General features: G+C 43.3%; 1 protein-coding gene across 1 annotated transcript in view; it reads left to right on the top strand.

Moving 5' to 3' along the window:
* The window catches only part of AKAP6 (A-kinase anchoring protein 6), a 311,162-nt gene that overhangs the window by 198,050 nt on the left and 94,361 nt on the right, over positions 1-18,751 (top strand). The window contains exons 8-9 of the mRNA XM_040332843.1: positions 9,154-9,296; positions 14,368-14,488. Coding sequence (XP_040188777.1) covers positions 9,154-9,296; positions 14,368-14,488 — 264 coding nt within the window. The remainder of the gene's footprint in view (positions 1-9,153; positions 9,297-14,367; positions 14,489-18,751) is intronic.

The raw sequence follows: 18,751 nt of genomic DNA on the forward strand, positions 1-18,751 counted from the left end.
ACTGTATTGATTAACATAGACTATGTACTATGAAGCACGCTGGGATTCCGGAGGCGAATCCATTGGCATAAACATTGGAGATTCAAAACATAAATGCTAAATTGACTGCTCATTTGCATAAGTATTCCACAGTGTTCCATATGAAGATCATAGCCTTGAACTTGAGGAAAAAATTGTGTCCTGGATGCCTATCACTCACTCAACTTTGGCTATATAGTCCTATGTGAAGCTAACTCGTAAAGAATAAATGCGGAAGCATTTTTAAAACATGTGTGACGTATTGTAGCATATATCACTTCAGGCAGGGGAAAGAGACCGCCGCTCCAGATGAGTGCACTTCGGTGGTGAGTCTGAACTCAGAGAAATCCAATGGGTGCAGGCAATGCACAAAGCATAAATGGAAGCAAAAAGGTATGGACAGCCGCACTCCGATAAGTGTAAAAAACAATAAAAGCCTTTAATCCAGTAAAAAAACACTGCACAAACAGAGAAACAGCAAACGGTGGGATAATATAGCTGACGCGTTTTCACATTGTTATACAATGCTTAGTCATAGCTATGACTAAGCATTGTATAACAATGTGAAACGCGTCAGCTATATTATCCCACCGTTTGCTGTTTCTCTGTTTGTGCAGTGTTTTTGCAAGGGGTTCCTTGAGTAATTCACCCTGGGGGAAGTTACAATAACTTAGCTATAGGGCGGCAAAGTGGCACGGCTGCACCGGATCACCTATCTAGTATGTTATCTGACACCTCCGGGTCTGGGGCGCGCATGCGTGCCGCTGGCGGTCTGCTCCCGTTGTGATTATACACAGCGGAAGCTGGTCGGTGGGTACCGTGGAGGCGCTGGCACCCGCGGATCCTTCAGTACAGAGGGAGAATGGCGGTCTACCTATGTAAACAAGGCAGACCGCCTTTCTGTCAGTACAGAAGGCATGGATCCTGTGTTCCTGCAAAGCAGGGACACATATCTATTCCTTCCTCTAGTCTAGTACAAGCACCTCCCCCACAGTAAGAAAACACCAGCTAGGCACATAGTTAACCAATCTGATCACACCTGATGTTAACCCCTTCCCAGTCAGTGTCATTAGCATATTTTTTTAGCACTGATTGCTCTAATAGGGTCACTGCCTGCCAAAACATGTAAAAAATGGCAGTTATTGTCTGATTTGTCTGCCGCACTATTAGTCGTTGATCGCCCCGCCATTACTAGTAAGAATAAATAAATAAATAAAAATATTCTATAGTTTGTAGATGCAATAACTTTTGTGCAAACCAATCAATATACGTTTATATTTTACCAAAAATATGTCGCAGAATACATATTGGCCGAAACCGATAAAGAAATAAAAAAAAAGTAGTAGTACACAGACCACAGGATGGAACTGTGGGTGTCCTAGAATAGTACAGTGCCACGTCCTAACTAGGATAGAAAAATTAATGTTGGAGGGAAACAAAAGACTTTATAGGCACTAATCGTTGCCAAAAAAGATACGTTTTATTATTTATTATTTATTATACAATCCCACAAGGGTTATTGAATCAACATTACAGTGGATACATTTATAAAATACATTAAAAACATGAAAATCATTATCACAAAAATTTACAAAACATTAATATTAAACCAATACTGGTCCAAGAGAGACATCACAATCTTATGATGGCTAACATGTATATTGGTAGATTTCAAACAAGCTCTACATGTTTTGCGGATGGCCGCTTCATCGGGAGCTATTGATATTTCTGGAATAAAAACAGACTATTATTGGTTTATAAAAGTGTGTTAATATGCAGATAAACATTTCAAGATACCAAACAGAGCATATCACATGTGCAATACAGCACCGTAAAAAACATGCAAATGTAACCATGGTTGCCAAAGATAAAGAAATTCGATTTTTTATTTTATATTTATTGGATATGTTTTACGAAATACCTCCAAAAGGAAGTTCTATTTGTGTGGAAAAAAGGACATACATTTTATTTGGGTACAGTGTTGCACGACCGCACAGTTGTCAGTTAAAATAACCCATTGCCGTATCGCAAAAAAATGGCCTGGTCATGAAGGGGGTAAACCTTCCGGAGGGCAAGTGGTTAATCCTTTTTTCATAACGGTTGTGCGATGCAATGTAGAAATTCCCCCCACCCCCAACGGGGATTAGACCCACGGGAGAGGCATACCAAGACCGCCATACTATCCCTTCCGGCTCCAAAAACACATCTATCTGGGAGGAGGAGATATTCTACATCAACTTTACAAATGTTTTATGATATGTACGCATGTTCCTCTTTTTGATGTACCTCCTTTTTGTACCAATTTCGCCGTGATTACCATATATTTGTGGTTCGGTTTCCTGTTATAAATAAATAAAAAAAATTCCCCCGAGTCACAAATATACATTCAAGACATATTTAGGTGGTATATTATGGTGTCCATAGAAGATTCTAAGAAGCACAGTGAGCATTGAGGCCCAGATTCTCGTATATGGGCGTAAAACTGTGCGGGCGTAACGCATCTGATTTACGTTATGCCGCCGCAAGTTTTACAGGCAAGTGCTTTATTCACAAAGAACTTGCCTGTAAAGTTGCGGCGGCGTAGCGTAAATCACCCGGCGCAAACCCGCCTAATTCAAATTAGCCGGGTAGGGGCGTGGAGCATTTAAATTAAGCGCATGCGCCGTCCGCAAAATATCCCAGGGTGCATTGCTCCAAATGACGTTGCAAGGACGTCATTGGTTTCAACGTGAACGTAAATGGCGTCCAGCCCCATTCACGGACGACTTACGCAAACAACGTAAATTTTAAAATTTCGAAGCGGGAAAGACGGCCATACTTAACATTGGTTGCCCCTCATATAGCAGGGGCAACTTTACGCGGCACAAATCTAACGTAAACGTCGTAACTTCACTGCGTCGACCGCGCGTATGTTCGGGAATTTTAGTATTTTGCTAATTTGCATATTCGACTGGGAAACCGACGGGGCCACACCTAGCGGCAAAAAAAAAAATTGCATTTAAGATCCGACAGCGTAAGAGCCTTACGCCTGTCGGATCTAATGGATATCTATGCGTAACTGATTCTAAGAATCAGTCGCATAGATACGACGGCCCGGATTAGGACTTACGACGGCGTACATTGCGTTGCGCCGTCGTAAGCCCTTTGAGAATCTGGGCCTATATATTTATATGTACTGAAGAAGCTGTTCTGATTCTGAGATATACTGTATGTATCTGTATTTTACATTAAAAAAGAACCATTACCTAATATTGATTTCAATGGTTGAGTCTTTCCCAATCAAGGTTCCGTTGAACCCTAGGGTTCCTCTAGAGGTTGCAAGGGGTTCCTTGCCTACACTGACCATCAATATAAGGCAAACATTTTCCACTGACCACTAATGTAAAGGGGGCAACATTTATTCAGTCTGTTTTGTTTTGGCTACTATTATTTGTAAGTAATTTCAGGATTATTACGGACAATAATTTTGATGTATAGAGCCCTCAAGACTCAAATACTAGAAGTGCAACGCATTTTTTCTGGTAATGTTAGAGTAGCATGAGCTGTGGATGTGTTCAATTTAGCAGGGGTTTCCTGAGATCTGACAGTTATTTTAAGGGTTCTCCCAAGGGACAAAAGGTTGAGAGAGGCTGTATTAGCTCCTTGTTTTTGTTCATAGTGGAGTTCTCCTTTAAATGTAAGAATTTAAAGACAAATATTAGGTCTGTGCTTTCTTTACTCACGTCCATAATTGAATTTCTTCTGCCTCGCCCCCAGCTGTTCAGTGTGCAGAAATAAAAAATATTTCCTCCTGCATCGACCACAAATCTTATACTTCCCTTCTCCAGGAGGATGAGAAATTTAATATAACAAAAGGCATATTCCGTGCCGGCTCTGTTATGTGTTGGGCCTCAGTATCTAAGCAAATGTAAATAGCGTTTTATTTAAAACATCTGTCCGCAGTGGGATAGATGAATGCGCGTGTCTGCTGTCCAGCTGTTGACTTTTAATGCTCCGAATAATAATAAAATAAAAGCCTCACAGAAATCCTGAAATCCCCAGGACAGGAATGCAATGCTCAGGATCCAACCAGCGGGTGATCAAGTCTTGGATTTTATCTTTTCCAGTGGCGTAACTTTGTGTTTCTACTCCGGAAAAGCCTGATTTTAGGTTTAAATGAGGCCAATGAACATTGACAAGTTCATTTGTAAGAGGCAGCCCTTTGTAAAAGAACTACTAATATTTTTGTAATCACGCAATTATGTTTGTCATGAAAAAAATATATATTTAAAGTATATATATATATATATATATATATATATATATATATATATATATATATATATATATATATATATATATATATATATATATATATACTGGATGACATCTAATTCTCTCAGACACTGTATATCAGAAACAATTGTCTATTTAAAAAAAAAAAAATGTTGTTTTCACCTTTTTTTCATCCTTGTTGCATGCCAGTGCTGCAGATCTCCTGCACCCCATTGAAGCCTATAGTTGCCTACATACACTCTAGTGATGGCTGAATAACATTTGTCAGGGCAGGTTTCCTGATGGTGACAACAATGAACCATGCCTATGCAATGTGTGTCGGCACGACGACTTGTAGTGCTCATTAGAAGCCCATTTGGCATGGTGACAACTTAGCAGCACAACTGGGAGACAGAGCACTGTTACCCTAAAATGGGAAGTGCCTGATCAAGGACCTTCATAACAGAAAGTGTTTAATTAAGGACCTTCAAAACAGAAAGTGCCTGATCAAGGACCTTCATAACAGGAAGTGCTTGATTAAGGACCTTCATAACAGGAAGTGCCTGATCAAGGACCTTCATAACAGGATGGGCAGGTATTATTTTAAATAAAACTATATATTTTAAAATATTGAAAAGTACTTTAAAATGTCGTTACCTTTTTATAAATGATATGACATTTTAGTGATTGGGTTTACATATGCTTTAAATGTTATAATGCTGTTTGCTAACCTACAGTATATGATTATTATTATTTTTTTTCTGCATGAATGGCTGTCTCAATTGACATCATTATAATACAGTAAGCTTAACAACAGACACCATACTTTCTTTGGCATTAGTAATAAGCAAACCTCTATCAATAGCATTAAGAAGGTATGTGAAAGTATGTGAACCTCTATGACAGACATGTTAAAGGGGTGTTCCAGGCTTTTTTTTATGTTTATTAAAAGTCAGCAGCTACAAAAAGTGTAGCTGCTGGCTTTTAAGAAACATACACTTACCTGTTCCCCGGTCCAGCGACGTGCCGCTGGGAGCTTCGTTCCGGTCCCCCCCTTCACCGCCGGCGCCTCCACTGTAACTGTGGGCACCCGGCCGTCACAGCTTTCGGCTTCACAGACGGGCACCCACTGCGCATGCGCAAGCGGCACTGCGCCATTTGATTGGACAGTTGATCGCCTGGGACCTGTCACGTGTCCCAGGCGGATCGCCTACAGGGAGGGGCTGCCAAAAGGCGATTAGAGTAATCGCCTTAGCAGCCCCTCGGCGGAAGGAGGAAGTAGGATAGGAAGTCCCACTCCTCCTGAAGCCCCCCCCCCCAAAAAAAAATTACATGACAAATGTGGCATGTAAGGGAGCGAGGAGTGGATTAAGCGGAAGTTCCACTTTTGGGTGGAACTCCGCTTTAAAAAGATGGTGAAGTCTTATCAGGTGTTCCATTCCATTCCAGATATTTTCTTTATTTATGTATTGTGTTCAGGGCTAAATGAAGGAAATATATGAAATTATATATTTTTTTACCATATTAGTCAGGTAAATATGTAAAAATTTCATATTTGTTCCTTTCAGCCTAAAGGTCGGGATTGTTTTGAGTACTTAAGAGTTCCTAAGAGTTAATCACTTAAGGTCCACCCTATAGCTGTTTTACTGCTACAGGGTGGCACCCCTGCGTGGGTAGGGGGCGCGCATGCATGCTGGCGGCAGCTAGCTCCCGCTATGATAACACACAGCGGGAGCCCAGGGGCGGGTACTGCAGACTCGATGTCCACTGGCACCTGCCAATCATCGAGCATAGAGGCAGAACAGCGGTCTGCTTAGGTAAAAAAGGCAGATCGCTGTTCTGACAGAGGTAAAGGCATGAATCCTGGATCCCTGCAAAGCAGGGACCCAGGATCAATGTCTTCCCCTAGTAATAGCACCTCCCACAGTTTAGAAAAACACTGGTTAGGCACAGAGGTAATACTTTGATCGTCTCTGATGTTAACCCCTTCTCAGCCAGTGTCATTAGTACAGTGACTGTGCATATTTTTTAACACTGATCACTGTATTAGTGTCACTGGTCCCCAAAAAGTGTCAAAAGTGTCAGTTAGTGTCAGAATGTCAGCATAGTGGCTGATTGCCGCAATTAGTAGCAAAAAATAAATAAATACAAATATCCCATAGTTTGTAGACACTATACCTATTGCGAAAACCAATCAATATATGCTTTTTTTTTTAATAATTACCAAAAATATGTAGCAGAATACATATTGGCCTAAATTTATTAAGACATTAGATTTTTTCAATTTTTATGTGGATAGTTTTTTCAAAGTTGTCAGCCTTTTTTGTTAGCACAAAAAATGTAAAACACAGAGGATACTACCAAAAGAAAGCTCTATTTGTGGGAAAAAATTTGATACATTTTATTTGGGTACAGTGTCGCACGACCGCGCAATTGTCAAAGTAATGCATCGCAGTATCACAAAGAAAAGCCCTGGTCATGAAAGGGTGTAAATCTTCTGGAGGTCAAGTGGTTCATTTTGCAGAATGCTGAATAACAGGATCTCAGATTAGACACACACAACTGAATGGGTCAACTCAATTAACTAAACGTTACTGTTGAGTGCAGTAATTTGCGTGCATACATGTGTATACACAAGTACATACCAGCATATTTGCGTAAATTGCAACACTGGCAGCTAGAATATGCATTCATACGCATACGCATGATTGTGAGCATGTACATATGTAGACACAAGGGCTTTATAAAACATAACTTTAGTTTTTTTTATCAGGATCTTTCTGGCAGCAAGATCCTGCATATAAACATCAGTAAATTGTTACGTCTGTGTACAAGAGGCCATGCGCAAAACTCTTCTATATCCTCTTCTGTCTGTCAGTGTTACAATTTACATTTACACATGTATATAAACACAAAAAAATACTTGTACTATTGTTTGTTCCCTCCTTGAAAAAAAAATTCAAGAAAAAGACTCAGACAACCCCCAGCAGACTTTTGATATCTTATTCGGAGGAGGTTAGTAAAAGGGTGATGATTAAGCCCTAGTGGGCAGGGCGAAACGCATCAGATGTGTGGGGTTTGGTGGAGACATGTAGGCTGAGGCTGCTGTTTATCGTTTATTCACCTGGGCTTTTTGGGAGTAGCAGTGATCCTTTCCTCTTTACATTTACTAACCCCTTGGATTGGTATCAGGACAAGCCTGCACCCCATGTTCTGGAACACAGGTATATGCTTTCACCTCTACTTTGAGCAGCGCCATAAGCAATCAAACAGATCTCATTCAAAGGACATTATGCGCCCAAAGACACTTCACTAATCAAGAGGTCAGTTTTCAAGCTGAACTGATAGATAAGTAGATAAGTAGTCATAGCAGAACCGTAGCCATGCTCTTCATTGCACCAGCATCTGGAAACTGTGATTTTATACAGATTTAATATAAAGCTATTTATTAAAAAAGAAAAAATGGAACGCAATGATACAAAAAAACAAGAGAAATAGCACAGGCTGCTTACAGGTGGGGCAAATCTACCTTCTATATGCAGTACAGTATATCTACAAATAAATGTAGTTATTTTTGCGATTTTTGGGCGCTAGCAGGGAGACTTTAACCCCCGCTAGCGGGCAAAAAAGGGTTAAACCTGCCTGCAAACGCCGCTTGGCGTTATTTTTCCGCTCCTACCGCGCCTCAAAGATGCGGCTGGCAGGACTTTTTTAGCATCCTGCCAGCGCAATGCTCCAGTGTGAAAGCCCTCAAGCTTTTACACTGGATAGAAAGGAGCGGCTCTTTCAGGGCGCATTATAGGCGCTATTTTTAGTGCAATAGCGCCTGCAAAGCGCCTCAGTGTGAAAGCTGCCTTATGCTGACGTAATATATTTTTAAAATATCGTTTGTGAAAAATCTGCTTACTTCAAAAATAAATGCTACAGTAAAAGCAGTAAGCGCAATCAGGGCCGGCCTTAGGTGTTCAGGCGCCCTGTGCGAGCTAATCCTGTGGCGCCCCCCATCTTCACCCCTTGCCCCCTGATCACCTAAACTGACTTACCTTTCGGTGGACGGTGCGGCTTTGCATTTAAAAATGGCGCCGCCCGGCGCTTAGACGCCACTGTGCATGCGCCGTCTGCCCGAGGAATAGTCGAGCGTTTTCTGGCTTTCCCGTGCAGCGGCGCATGCGCAGTGTGCCTGTCGGGGCCGGCAGCAGCCATTTTTTCAGGTGCCGCAACCGATGCGTTGCTCTTCACCCAGTCCCAGGGCAGGGGGACCTGGCAACGCACTTGGAGACCTGGCAGCGCCTGCTGCTGTGACTCATAGGAGTCGGACTCCTGTGATGATCATGTGAGTAACTGACTGAGACTCACATTCTGCAAGCTGTGATGGCCGCACGGCGCCCCTGTTGCCCATGGCGCCCTGTGCAGCCGCACAGCTAGCATACTCCAAAGGCCGGCCCTGAGCGCAATATGATTTGGTGATTTTTCTATGGAATACAAACATTTAGAATGTTATATACAATTGAAAAGAAAATGAAATAAAATGAGTGCATTACAACTATCAACCAGTAAGGGGCACTGTGAAAGATGTGGAAGTTTCTCGTCCCTTTTATTGCAATTTGTATCCAGATTGGTTTTATTGTATCATGTTTATTTGCAATTTATAATAAACACATTTGCACTTGCATACTTCTTGTGTTTGTTGATAATAGAAGGGGTATTGTTGATAGCAGATAAACAGATGATCACTATAGGTTTATTATGTAGCAAGAGCGTATACTGTAGGTTCTATGGCTGTTCTTGCTACTTTGAAGTTCCTGCTTTATTTTGATCCCTCTGAAGATCAAGGTTCTTTGTCCCTCACTGTATGCTCTGTTTTTCCTCTGTACCCTTCAGGTAAATGGTGACTCTTCCAGTTCTATACAAGCTCAGAGAGAAGCTTTAACCAAGATGTCATTGCAGCTGAGCAGCTCTGAGTATTCCGAGATTACTCATCACACTGACCCGGTTCCTTTGAAAAGTAGCATGAGATGTGACAGGTGAGGACATTTCTATGTATTTTCAGTTCAGCGCATGCAGGGAAATGTTCCCGGAATATAGATGACCAGCACACGGCACTGTAGAAATAAGTTACCCACCTGAGATGAAGAAACTTTTCATTCCAGAAAAGGGTAATAAACTGTGCAGAAGATACATGTTCAGTGCTGTTTATACAAAATGTGTCTTTAGGAGTCTTTGTGAGATTGTTATTGGCAAGTAGCATGCCTTGTCTAATAAGAAAGCTTTTTAAATTGGTGTGCAATTAATATAATCAGATTACAGTACGTCCATTTAAATAGTTGCAATATATATCATATAGCAGCTGTTCAATTCTCTGGTGTAAAATAAACAGAAGGGTCTATCACTAGCATGGCACATGAAAAAATTATTTTTACCTTGCATCAGTTACTAATCTTTCCTAGCAAAAATTATGTTTTTGGTAAATTTATCATCCCCTAGGTCAGTGGTCTCCAAACTGCGGCCCGGGGGCCAGATGTGGCCCTCTGCTTGCCTTTATCTGGCCCTTGGGGCACTATTTTACCAACTGACACCAATCATGGGGCACCATCCCCCCTACCTACACCAACAATAAGGTACTATTTCTCCCGTTGATACCAACAATGGGGTACTTTTTCTCCCATTGATACCAACAATGGGGCACTATTTCTCCCATTGATACCAACAATGGGGTACTATTTCTCCCATTGATACCAACAATGGGGTACTAATTCCCCCATTAAAACAAATGATGGGGTATTTTTTACTACCACTGGCCACAGTTCGGCCCCCCCCCTAAAGCCTAAGGCCTCGTACACACGACCAAGTTTCTCGGCAAAAACCAGCAAGAAACTTGCTGGGAGATATTTTTGTGCTGAGGAAACCGGTCGTGTGTACATTTTCGTCGAGGAAACTGTCGAGAAACTTGACGAGACAAAAAGAGAGCAAGTTCTCTATTTCCTTGACGGGAATGGAGAAAATTGGCTTGTCGAGTTCCTTGGCAGCCTAACAAGGAACTCGACGAGGAAAACGATGTGTTTCGCCCGTCAAGTTTCTCGGTCGTGTGTACGAGGCTTTAGGCCTTGTACACACGGTCGGTCGAAACAGATGAAAACGGACGGAAGGTCAGTTTCATCGGTCCAAACCGATCGTGTGTGGGCCCCATCAGTCAGTTATCCTTCGGTCAAAAAAAGAGAACTTGCTTTAAAATTGAACCGATGGACTGGTAACCGATAGGTCAAAACCGACGGTTAGTATGCAAAGCATCGGTTAAAAACCCGCGCATGCTTAGAATCAAGTCGACGCGGGAGCTGCGGTGGCTCAACGCGATTGCCACTGCGCTGACAAGCCATTCACCTCTGCAGCTAGGGGTTCAGATCCTGGTCTCGGCTACATGTGAATTTAAGTTTGGTGGTCTCAGCCCAGCTCCCGGTGGGTGTGCTATGCGAGGTAAGCCTGTGCCTAGTACGCCCACCCCCCTCCCACAAAAACTACCACACTTACACGCACTCGAAATTGGGTTAACATGTACGCACTTTGACCATGCGGTCTCTAAAAAGAGAGGCAAAGGACTAACGGGGCTGGTTGAGTGGGCTAGATCCTCTCACTCCCCTATAGGGAGTCCCTCTGCCCCATTGGGCTTCAAAGCGGAGCAGGTAGGGCGGGCTATGTGGGAGGACCCCCTCACACACCCGCCATTGCCACCCGGGGCATGGAGAAAGGTGGCAGATTGCCTCTGGGAGAGGCCTGCCTACTCCCAACTCCTGCAGTCCGGCTCCTCTCTCGAGTACACGCACAAAATACACTTAAAAAAAAAAAAAAAAAAAAGAATCAAGTCGACGCATGCTTAAAAGCATTTGAACTTCATTTTTCTCAGCACGTCGTTGTGTTTTACGTCACCGCGTTGGACTCGATCGTTTTTTTAACTGATAGTGTGTAGGCACATCAGACCATCAGTCAGCTTTATCGGTTAACCTTCGGACCGTTCTCATCGGATGGACCGACCGTGTGTACGCGGCCTAAAGGGTGGTATACTGGCCCTTTGCTTATATAGTTTGGAGACCCCTGCCCTAGGCAAACCAACCAAACAATTGCAGTGCACAAGGACACTACTGCAGGGCTAAAGATTTTTTTTATCCCCATTGTTTAATTTTAAAATCAAGTCTGGCATCCAGTTGGTGCAGTGTGGGCAGGCTGCTGTCAGTTTTTTTTTGGAATCATTTTCTGTGTACTGTATAGTTCATGCATTTCAAGTCTGTACCCACAGTACCCAGCTGCTAGCAGAGGAGGGTAACGGTTTTCCCCTCTCTTCTCATCATCTGTTCCAGGTGTACTGATGCAAAATAGGCAAATTGCCCCTTTCAACCCCTTTCCACCGCCAACGTGCCTTGTATGGCTATGAGGTCTTATCTTGTTAGTGTGATATAAAGGCAGTAAAGATTGATTCTCCTTATAATATAATTTTCTAATTTTTTGGTAACAATCAGGTCACAAAAATTTGTGCAATAACAATGAGGTTCTGTAAGATGTTGGTTGGGGAAGCAGATAACCAGAAATGCAATACTGGAGGAATAGGAGAAATAAAGGCTTTCAAAGCTGTTTCATGAGCAAAAATAATAATAGGTTAAATACGCGCCTAAATGCATCAAGACACGTGTACACGCGTCAAGCATTTTTTCTTCCAAAACACTGCGGCCAGGAGGAAAGGCATTTAGGAGAGCTGGACAAACACAGAGAGGTTTATTTACAAAAGGCAAAATCCACTTTGTTCTATAAGTGCAAAGTGCACTTGAAATTGCACTGAAAGTGCGCTTGGAAGCACAGTCACTGTAAATCTGAGGGGGACATGCAAGGAAAATAAAAAACAGCATTTTAGCTTGTACATGATTGAATGATAAAATCAGCAGAGCTTCCCCTCATTTTAGATCTACCGCTCAGATTTACAGCGACTGCACTTCCAAGTGCACTTTCAGTGCAATTTCAAGTGCACTTTGCACTTGTAGTTTGCACTTGTAGTGCAAAGCGGATTTGCCTTTCGTAAATAACCCCCAGAGTGTGAATGAAGCCTAAATCACACATGGCATGAAAAGAATGATGCAATATAGAGTTATTGTTGCACAAAATCTTTCTTAAGACACCACAGATGTAAGATTCTGCCATCCTTATGTATAAATTGCCATGTAGAAATCTATTACACTGAACTTTTTAGAGTCTGTAGTGCATGTGTCATGATGGCAAATTCCAGAAGTGGCCATTAAGGTGTTCAGGAGCACAGTGCCCATGCTGTATGCCAGTAAAGGGCTGTATACACTTCTGAGTTACTCAGGAGAGTAATGTAGAGTATTTTGTAGGGTATATTGGGAAGTATGTCACAGTTTCTTTTCTTGGGAATAATATTGCTAAGAGTTCTGTGGTGGAGTTCCTGGGTCTTAACACATGCTGTGGCCATTAAAAGGGGTTCCTGCTCACCATTTTTGATGTTTTATAATATGCAAGATGCTACAGGAGATGCTGAAACACAAAAAATTAGGCAAAATTGCATGAACGCTCATAATGCAGTCAGGAATTTGTGGCAGGGAGCTCTCACTACTGAAGTATCCAAGACATTTCAGAAGCTAGGGACTGACTTCTATGGCATTCTCTAGAACATGGGTCTCCAAACTACGGCCCTCCAGTTGTTCAAGAACTACAATTCCCATCATGCCTAGTCATGTCTGTGAATGTCAGAGTATTACAATGCCTCATGGGACGTGTAGTTCCACAACAGCTGGAGGGTCGTAGTTTGGAGATCTCTGCTCTAGATCAGGGATCTCCAAACTACAACCCTCCAGCTGTTGTGGGCCATAGTTTGGAGACCCCTGCTCTAGTTTAATTAAAGCAGAACCAAAATCATCTTCTCCTTTTCAGCTAAGAAAGTTGCCATCTTAAGCCTCGTACACACGACCGTGAATCTCGTCAGGAAAAACCCGTCTTTTTCCCTGATGAGATTCTTGGCAAGAAACTCTTGCTGCCGGAGTGTACAGACTTACGTTTCAAAAGAACCTGCGGTTCTCTTGAAAGGAAAGGACGCGTGACGTCATCGCGTACGACGAGCATGCGCTGGTCACATTCAAAGCCGTCGCCGCCATCTTGCTTCACCCTACCTATGCCGTGGAAGCTACCGCGCATGCGTCAAAGTCATTTCGAGCATGCGCAGGTTTCCATGGCGACAGGTAAGTATACACACTCTCAGGTTTCTCGTCTGGAAACAGGCCGTCAAGAACCTCGACGAGAAAAAAGAGAGCAGGTTCTCTTTTTTTCTCGTTGAGATTCTGGCCAGATTTCCAGATGAGAAACCTGAATGCCTCGTACCAGGGGCGGACTAACAAATCATGGGGCCCCCGGGCAATAGAAGATTATGGGGCCCCCGGGCTTACAGATGGCCACCACGCCAGGAGGCGAGGCAGCTAAAATCTCTGGATTTTCACATCAAAAGCATGTCGGTTTCGGACATATCAGGGACAGATGTAAAAAAAACATCGATTTTTACATACTGTCCCTGGTTTTACTGAGCCTGGCAACCCTGATGGGGCCCCCTAGTGGCATGGGGCCCTTGGGCAGTGCCCGAGTGACTCAATGGTCAGTCCGCCCCTGCCTCGTAGACACGAACGGGAATCTCGTCAAGAAGCAGTTTTCTTGCTGGTTTTTGCAGAGAAAACCGGTCGTGTGTACGAGGCTTATGCCTCTGTTTGATTTGCAACTGCCATGGTGCTGCATATGTGATCAGTTATGACAGCAGCCATTTGAGGGTTTGACAGTTTGGTTGAGGACACAAGCAAATGTAACAGTTAGCATTCCTGGAATGTAACTGTTTTTTTAAACCGTTAAATTGATGGGTTTAGTTCCGCTTTAAGGACATTTTTATGCAAACGTGAAAAGAAAACTATTAACCTAATGGCCCTGTTAGAAAGATGGTTTGATAAGTAAGTGCTGTGCCTGTTTAGGCCTAGCTTTTATATATTGTTGCATTTACATAACAACTTTGAAGAATAACTCTGTAAATGCATTTTAGTGATATGACCTTTCATCCTACAGTGTCCAGGAAGTGGAATCAGAATGTATGGAGTTCTGGGACTGGCTGCTGGACATGGAAGCCACAGTGCAGAACAGCCTTGGGTTGCTGGTGTCTGAGGAGCAGCATCTACAGATGTGCAAGGTTGATTCTTATTTACTTAATTGTCAGCCATGTTTGTAAACTACAATAATATTGGCCAGCCTGTGATAATATACAGTACTTGCTGGGGAACTAAATGTTGCAGCATGTCCATCAAGCCCTTAACTGTTATTCTCGCACAATTGATAGAATTCAGGCTTCCATTGGAGCTTAAAGCGGAGGTACACCCTAAATGTCAACTTTGTCCTATTCATACTACTAGCCATCCTGTATGTATAATCCATCGTTTTTTTTTTTTTATTATCTGATTGCTTACCTTGATTCGGCAGCATTTTGTGTTGTTTCCGGGATCCTTTCCCCGCGGGAGTGGGCGTGCCTTTACAATTCCCCGGCTGAGCACAATGTCTCCTGGGAGTGATGTGTCGAGACTCCCAGGAGACGCGCTGTAGTGTAATCACAACGGGGCGTGACCTTCTGAGTACGCCGGCCGTTGTGATGGGAACTGTGTAGTATTGATGGCGACGCTCGCCGTCAACACTGCACATGCGTGGGATAGAGCGGTGAATGCTGGGACGTCAGCATTCACCGTATCCTGGAAGCCCACAGTCAAGATGGAAACGTCCATTTATGAATTTTATAAAATATCTTTTGCGGGTAAAAGACAATGCTGGCGGCTGCAATACTAGGACAGGTGAGTACCCGATTTGCAAAGGTAACAGCGGGAGAATCATCTGAAAAAAAAAACGTATTCCCGCGGAACCCCGCTTTAAAGGGTAGCTTTATTTGCCTGGAACAGCAACGCAGTAGAGAGATCATCATCACGCTTTGCTCTCTAGACCTGTCAGTAAATTCACTATTAGCACATATGCACTACAGGAAAACCTGCCTGGCTCTCCCCATACAAGCCAAAGTGCTACTGTGCAGGGGAACACAAATATCTGGTATAAAAAAAACATAAGTACACAAGTCACTTGAAAATATATTTTCAAATTTCCAATTACTACATAATTGTGTTAATTGATGTCATTATATCTGCCTGTGAACTTTGAATGACAGTTGTGTGCTTTGCTATGACAGATGTGACGGTAAAATATTTTTACATTTGGAACAGCCTAGATGAGAGTACTAATAATCATGACAGAGGAGTCCATTTTCATCTCCATTTCAATTTAATTGCATGGAAGATTCTTGAAATCCATCTGCGATGCGGTTTACCTGCAGTTTGTAGAAGGTGCACCTCCTATAGAGATGAATGGTAGTGCATGACCAATCTGATGACAAATCCATCCAGTTGCAGATTTCTCTTCCTTTTTAATATTTAATTTGATGTGATGGCGAAAGTAGAGTAAAGAGGACGACTCCACAACAAGGTGAGGCAGAGACGGCTATATTGGTCCTCTCCTTGGAGCCCCAGAGCCAAGAGATTAATCATTGAAGCTACAGCTCTGCAGAGGTCTGACACGCCCCCTGTGAGTCACAGCTCTCCAATTAAAACAGCTCATGCTCCCTGCTGATTGGAAAGCTATACCTGTAACTCCGCAGGGGCATGTCAGATCTCAGCAGAGGGACCATTTTATTCAGAGCCATCTTTAAATATTTTTTTTATTGAACACCACAAAAAGGGGGGAGGCCCCATACAGTACAAGAATAATGTGAACAACAGAAATAAAAGAGAACTTACTAAAGGTACACAGTCCCTACACCGCAACTCCTAGACGCTAGAACAAACAGTATCATGTCAGTTACCATGTTGGCAAGAGACTGTGGACTAAGTGACCCCAAGAGGTCTACCCGCACTCAGATTAAGATCACTGGACACATTCAAAGGCCTAGGGCGCACTCCCCTTTCCTTTTCACCTTTTCCTAACATGCAAAAAAGAGAAAAAGAGAGAGAGAAAAAAGGACAAACAAAGAACATACAAGGGGAGAAAAAAAAGGGAAGAAAAAGGACAAAAAATTCACTAAGAGGGATGTGGGAGGGGGGACAACACATACAGGGGAGGGAGGGGGAGGGGGAAAGGCATAGCGGCGACTATAGGGCGCGAGTCCAGGGCTTGAGAAGAAAAAATCTATGTTCCCAAAAGGCGTTGCCCTTCATTAGAGAAGACAAAGATGGTCCATATATCCCAGGTCTTTTTGTACAACTCCCCTCTGTGTTGTGCAGTGAGGATCAAGTCCTCCATTCTCCGTACCTCCTCCACCTTCCTCAGCCAGTGTGCAACAGACAAAGAAGATTGCTGCTTCCAATACAGGGGTATACACGCCTTTGCAGAATTGAGCAGGTGGCGTATCAGTGATTTCTGGTATGTTTTGGTTGGGATCTTTGAATGATGTAAGAGGAAAAACGCGGCATCATCTGGGATAACATATTTTGTAAATTCCTGCGTGATCCGACGGACCTCCCCCAGAAATTTCTCAAGGACCAAAAAATATGTATCAGCGACCCCTCCTCCTCCCCGCAGCGCCAGCAACAGTTCGGCGGAGATGGGAAGCATCTGTGCAGTCTGGAGGGCGTCAGATACCACTGGGAGAGCAATTTAAAATTTGTCTCTTGGCTCTTGGTGCACAAAGAGGATTTGAGAGCGAAGTGTATGATACACTGCGTTTGGACAGCTGAGAACGTACAGTTCAGGTCTGACTCCCATTTGACCAGGCAGGGAAGACGCGGTTGTTCCTTTGGAGTATTCAGCAAGACATATGTTTGGGAGAGTATGTGGGCCAGCGTGTCCGATCCCGTACATAGGTCCTCAAAAGTGGTCAACGGGCGGGAAAAGTCTTGGGGTCGGGAATAGAGTGCAGGAAGTGATGCCATTTCAACGCTTTCCAAAAGGGTAGTTGAAAGGATCCCGTCTCTGCAGTCAACTCCAAGATGGAAGGCCATTTCCCACTGGTGACAAATTTAGCTGCATGGTCAAGACCAGCGTCTTTCAGAGTAGAGTACTCCGCCGGGTGTAAACCCGGTTTGAACTTTGGATGACCAAGTATGGGAAACAGCGGAGAGTTCTTGGACGTGAGGGACGCCTGGTTGGCCGCTAGATGGCTATGTCTCAGAGTGGTGCCTATGAGTGGGTGTGATCTGACTTCAGAGGGCAGGTCTTTGTAGCACCATAGCGCGCCCTTCAAAGGTATACGAGATTGGGACAGTTCAATTTGTACCCAAAGCTTGGCCGAGGCGTTACGCCTCCAGTCCACCACTCGTCCCAGGCGAGAGGCCATATAGTACTGACGGATGTCCGGTACTGCTAAGCCGCCGTTATTTTTGGGGAGTGTCATTTGTGCCCGACTGAGTCTGGGCTTTTTGTGTGCCCAGATAAACTGGGTAAAAAGAGCCTGATCTTGTCTGAAAAACGAGGGAGGTATTTGTACGGGCAGGGCTTGAATAAGGTAAAGAAGTTTGGGCAAAACACTCATTTTAATGAGGTTACATCTGATAAACCAGGAGTGCATGCCTGCGTGCCATTTGTCTAGCAGGATACATAGTTACATAGTTACATAGTTACATAGTTAGTCAGGTTGAAAAAAGACACAAGTCCATCCATACGTATCCTGGCAAGCAGGTCAGGGCCATCTTTAATGTTGATTGGACCCTGGGAAATGTTTTTCTTGGGGCCCCCCATGCAATTTTGCTTTCCATCTGCTCTGAGACATACAATACATTTCAGCTAGACTTAAAATCAGTTTACTGTATCAGATCAGGCAGTGATTGTGATTGGTTGCCAGAGGTTACAGCATATCATTACTACTTACTGACTGGTTGCTAGAGGTTACAGCACACATTACGGCTCACAAATTAGTTGCTAGAGGTTACAGCACATGATTTCTTCTTGTTGATTGGTTGCTAGAGATTAATGTACACTAATACTGCTCACTGATTGGTTGCTAGAGGTTAACGCACATCATCTCTTCACTGAAGAGGGGCATGATATACATTTGAATGCCGCCTTTATTTACATATGAATGCTATTTACATATGAATGCTATTTACATATGAATGCTGAAGCTATTTGCATATGAATTATAACGTTATTTACATATGAATAGCGGTTATGTACATGTAAACACAGGATCTGCAGGTGAGTCACCTCTACACAACAATAGGGCAGAGTTGGGCAGCATTATAGCAGCACTTCACACTGAGATATCAGGACACAGCACAGGTCTAAAACTTCAAGGAACAATGGAATTTGAACTGGGATAGTTGGCAAGTATGAGGCAGCTTCTTTGGGCCCCACAACAATGACAGGGCCCAGGCCAGCTGCCTCTTTTGCCCTGCCTTAAAGACGGCCCTGATTGTATTCACACAGG

The sequence above is a fragment of the Rana temporaria genome, chromosome 13 (genome assembly GCF_905171775.1).
Source record: "Rana temporaria chromosome 13, aRanTem1.1, whole genome shotgun sequence".
NCBI classification, from domain to species: Eukaryota; Metazoa; Chordata; class Amphibia; order Anura; family Ranidae; genus Rana; species Rana temporaria.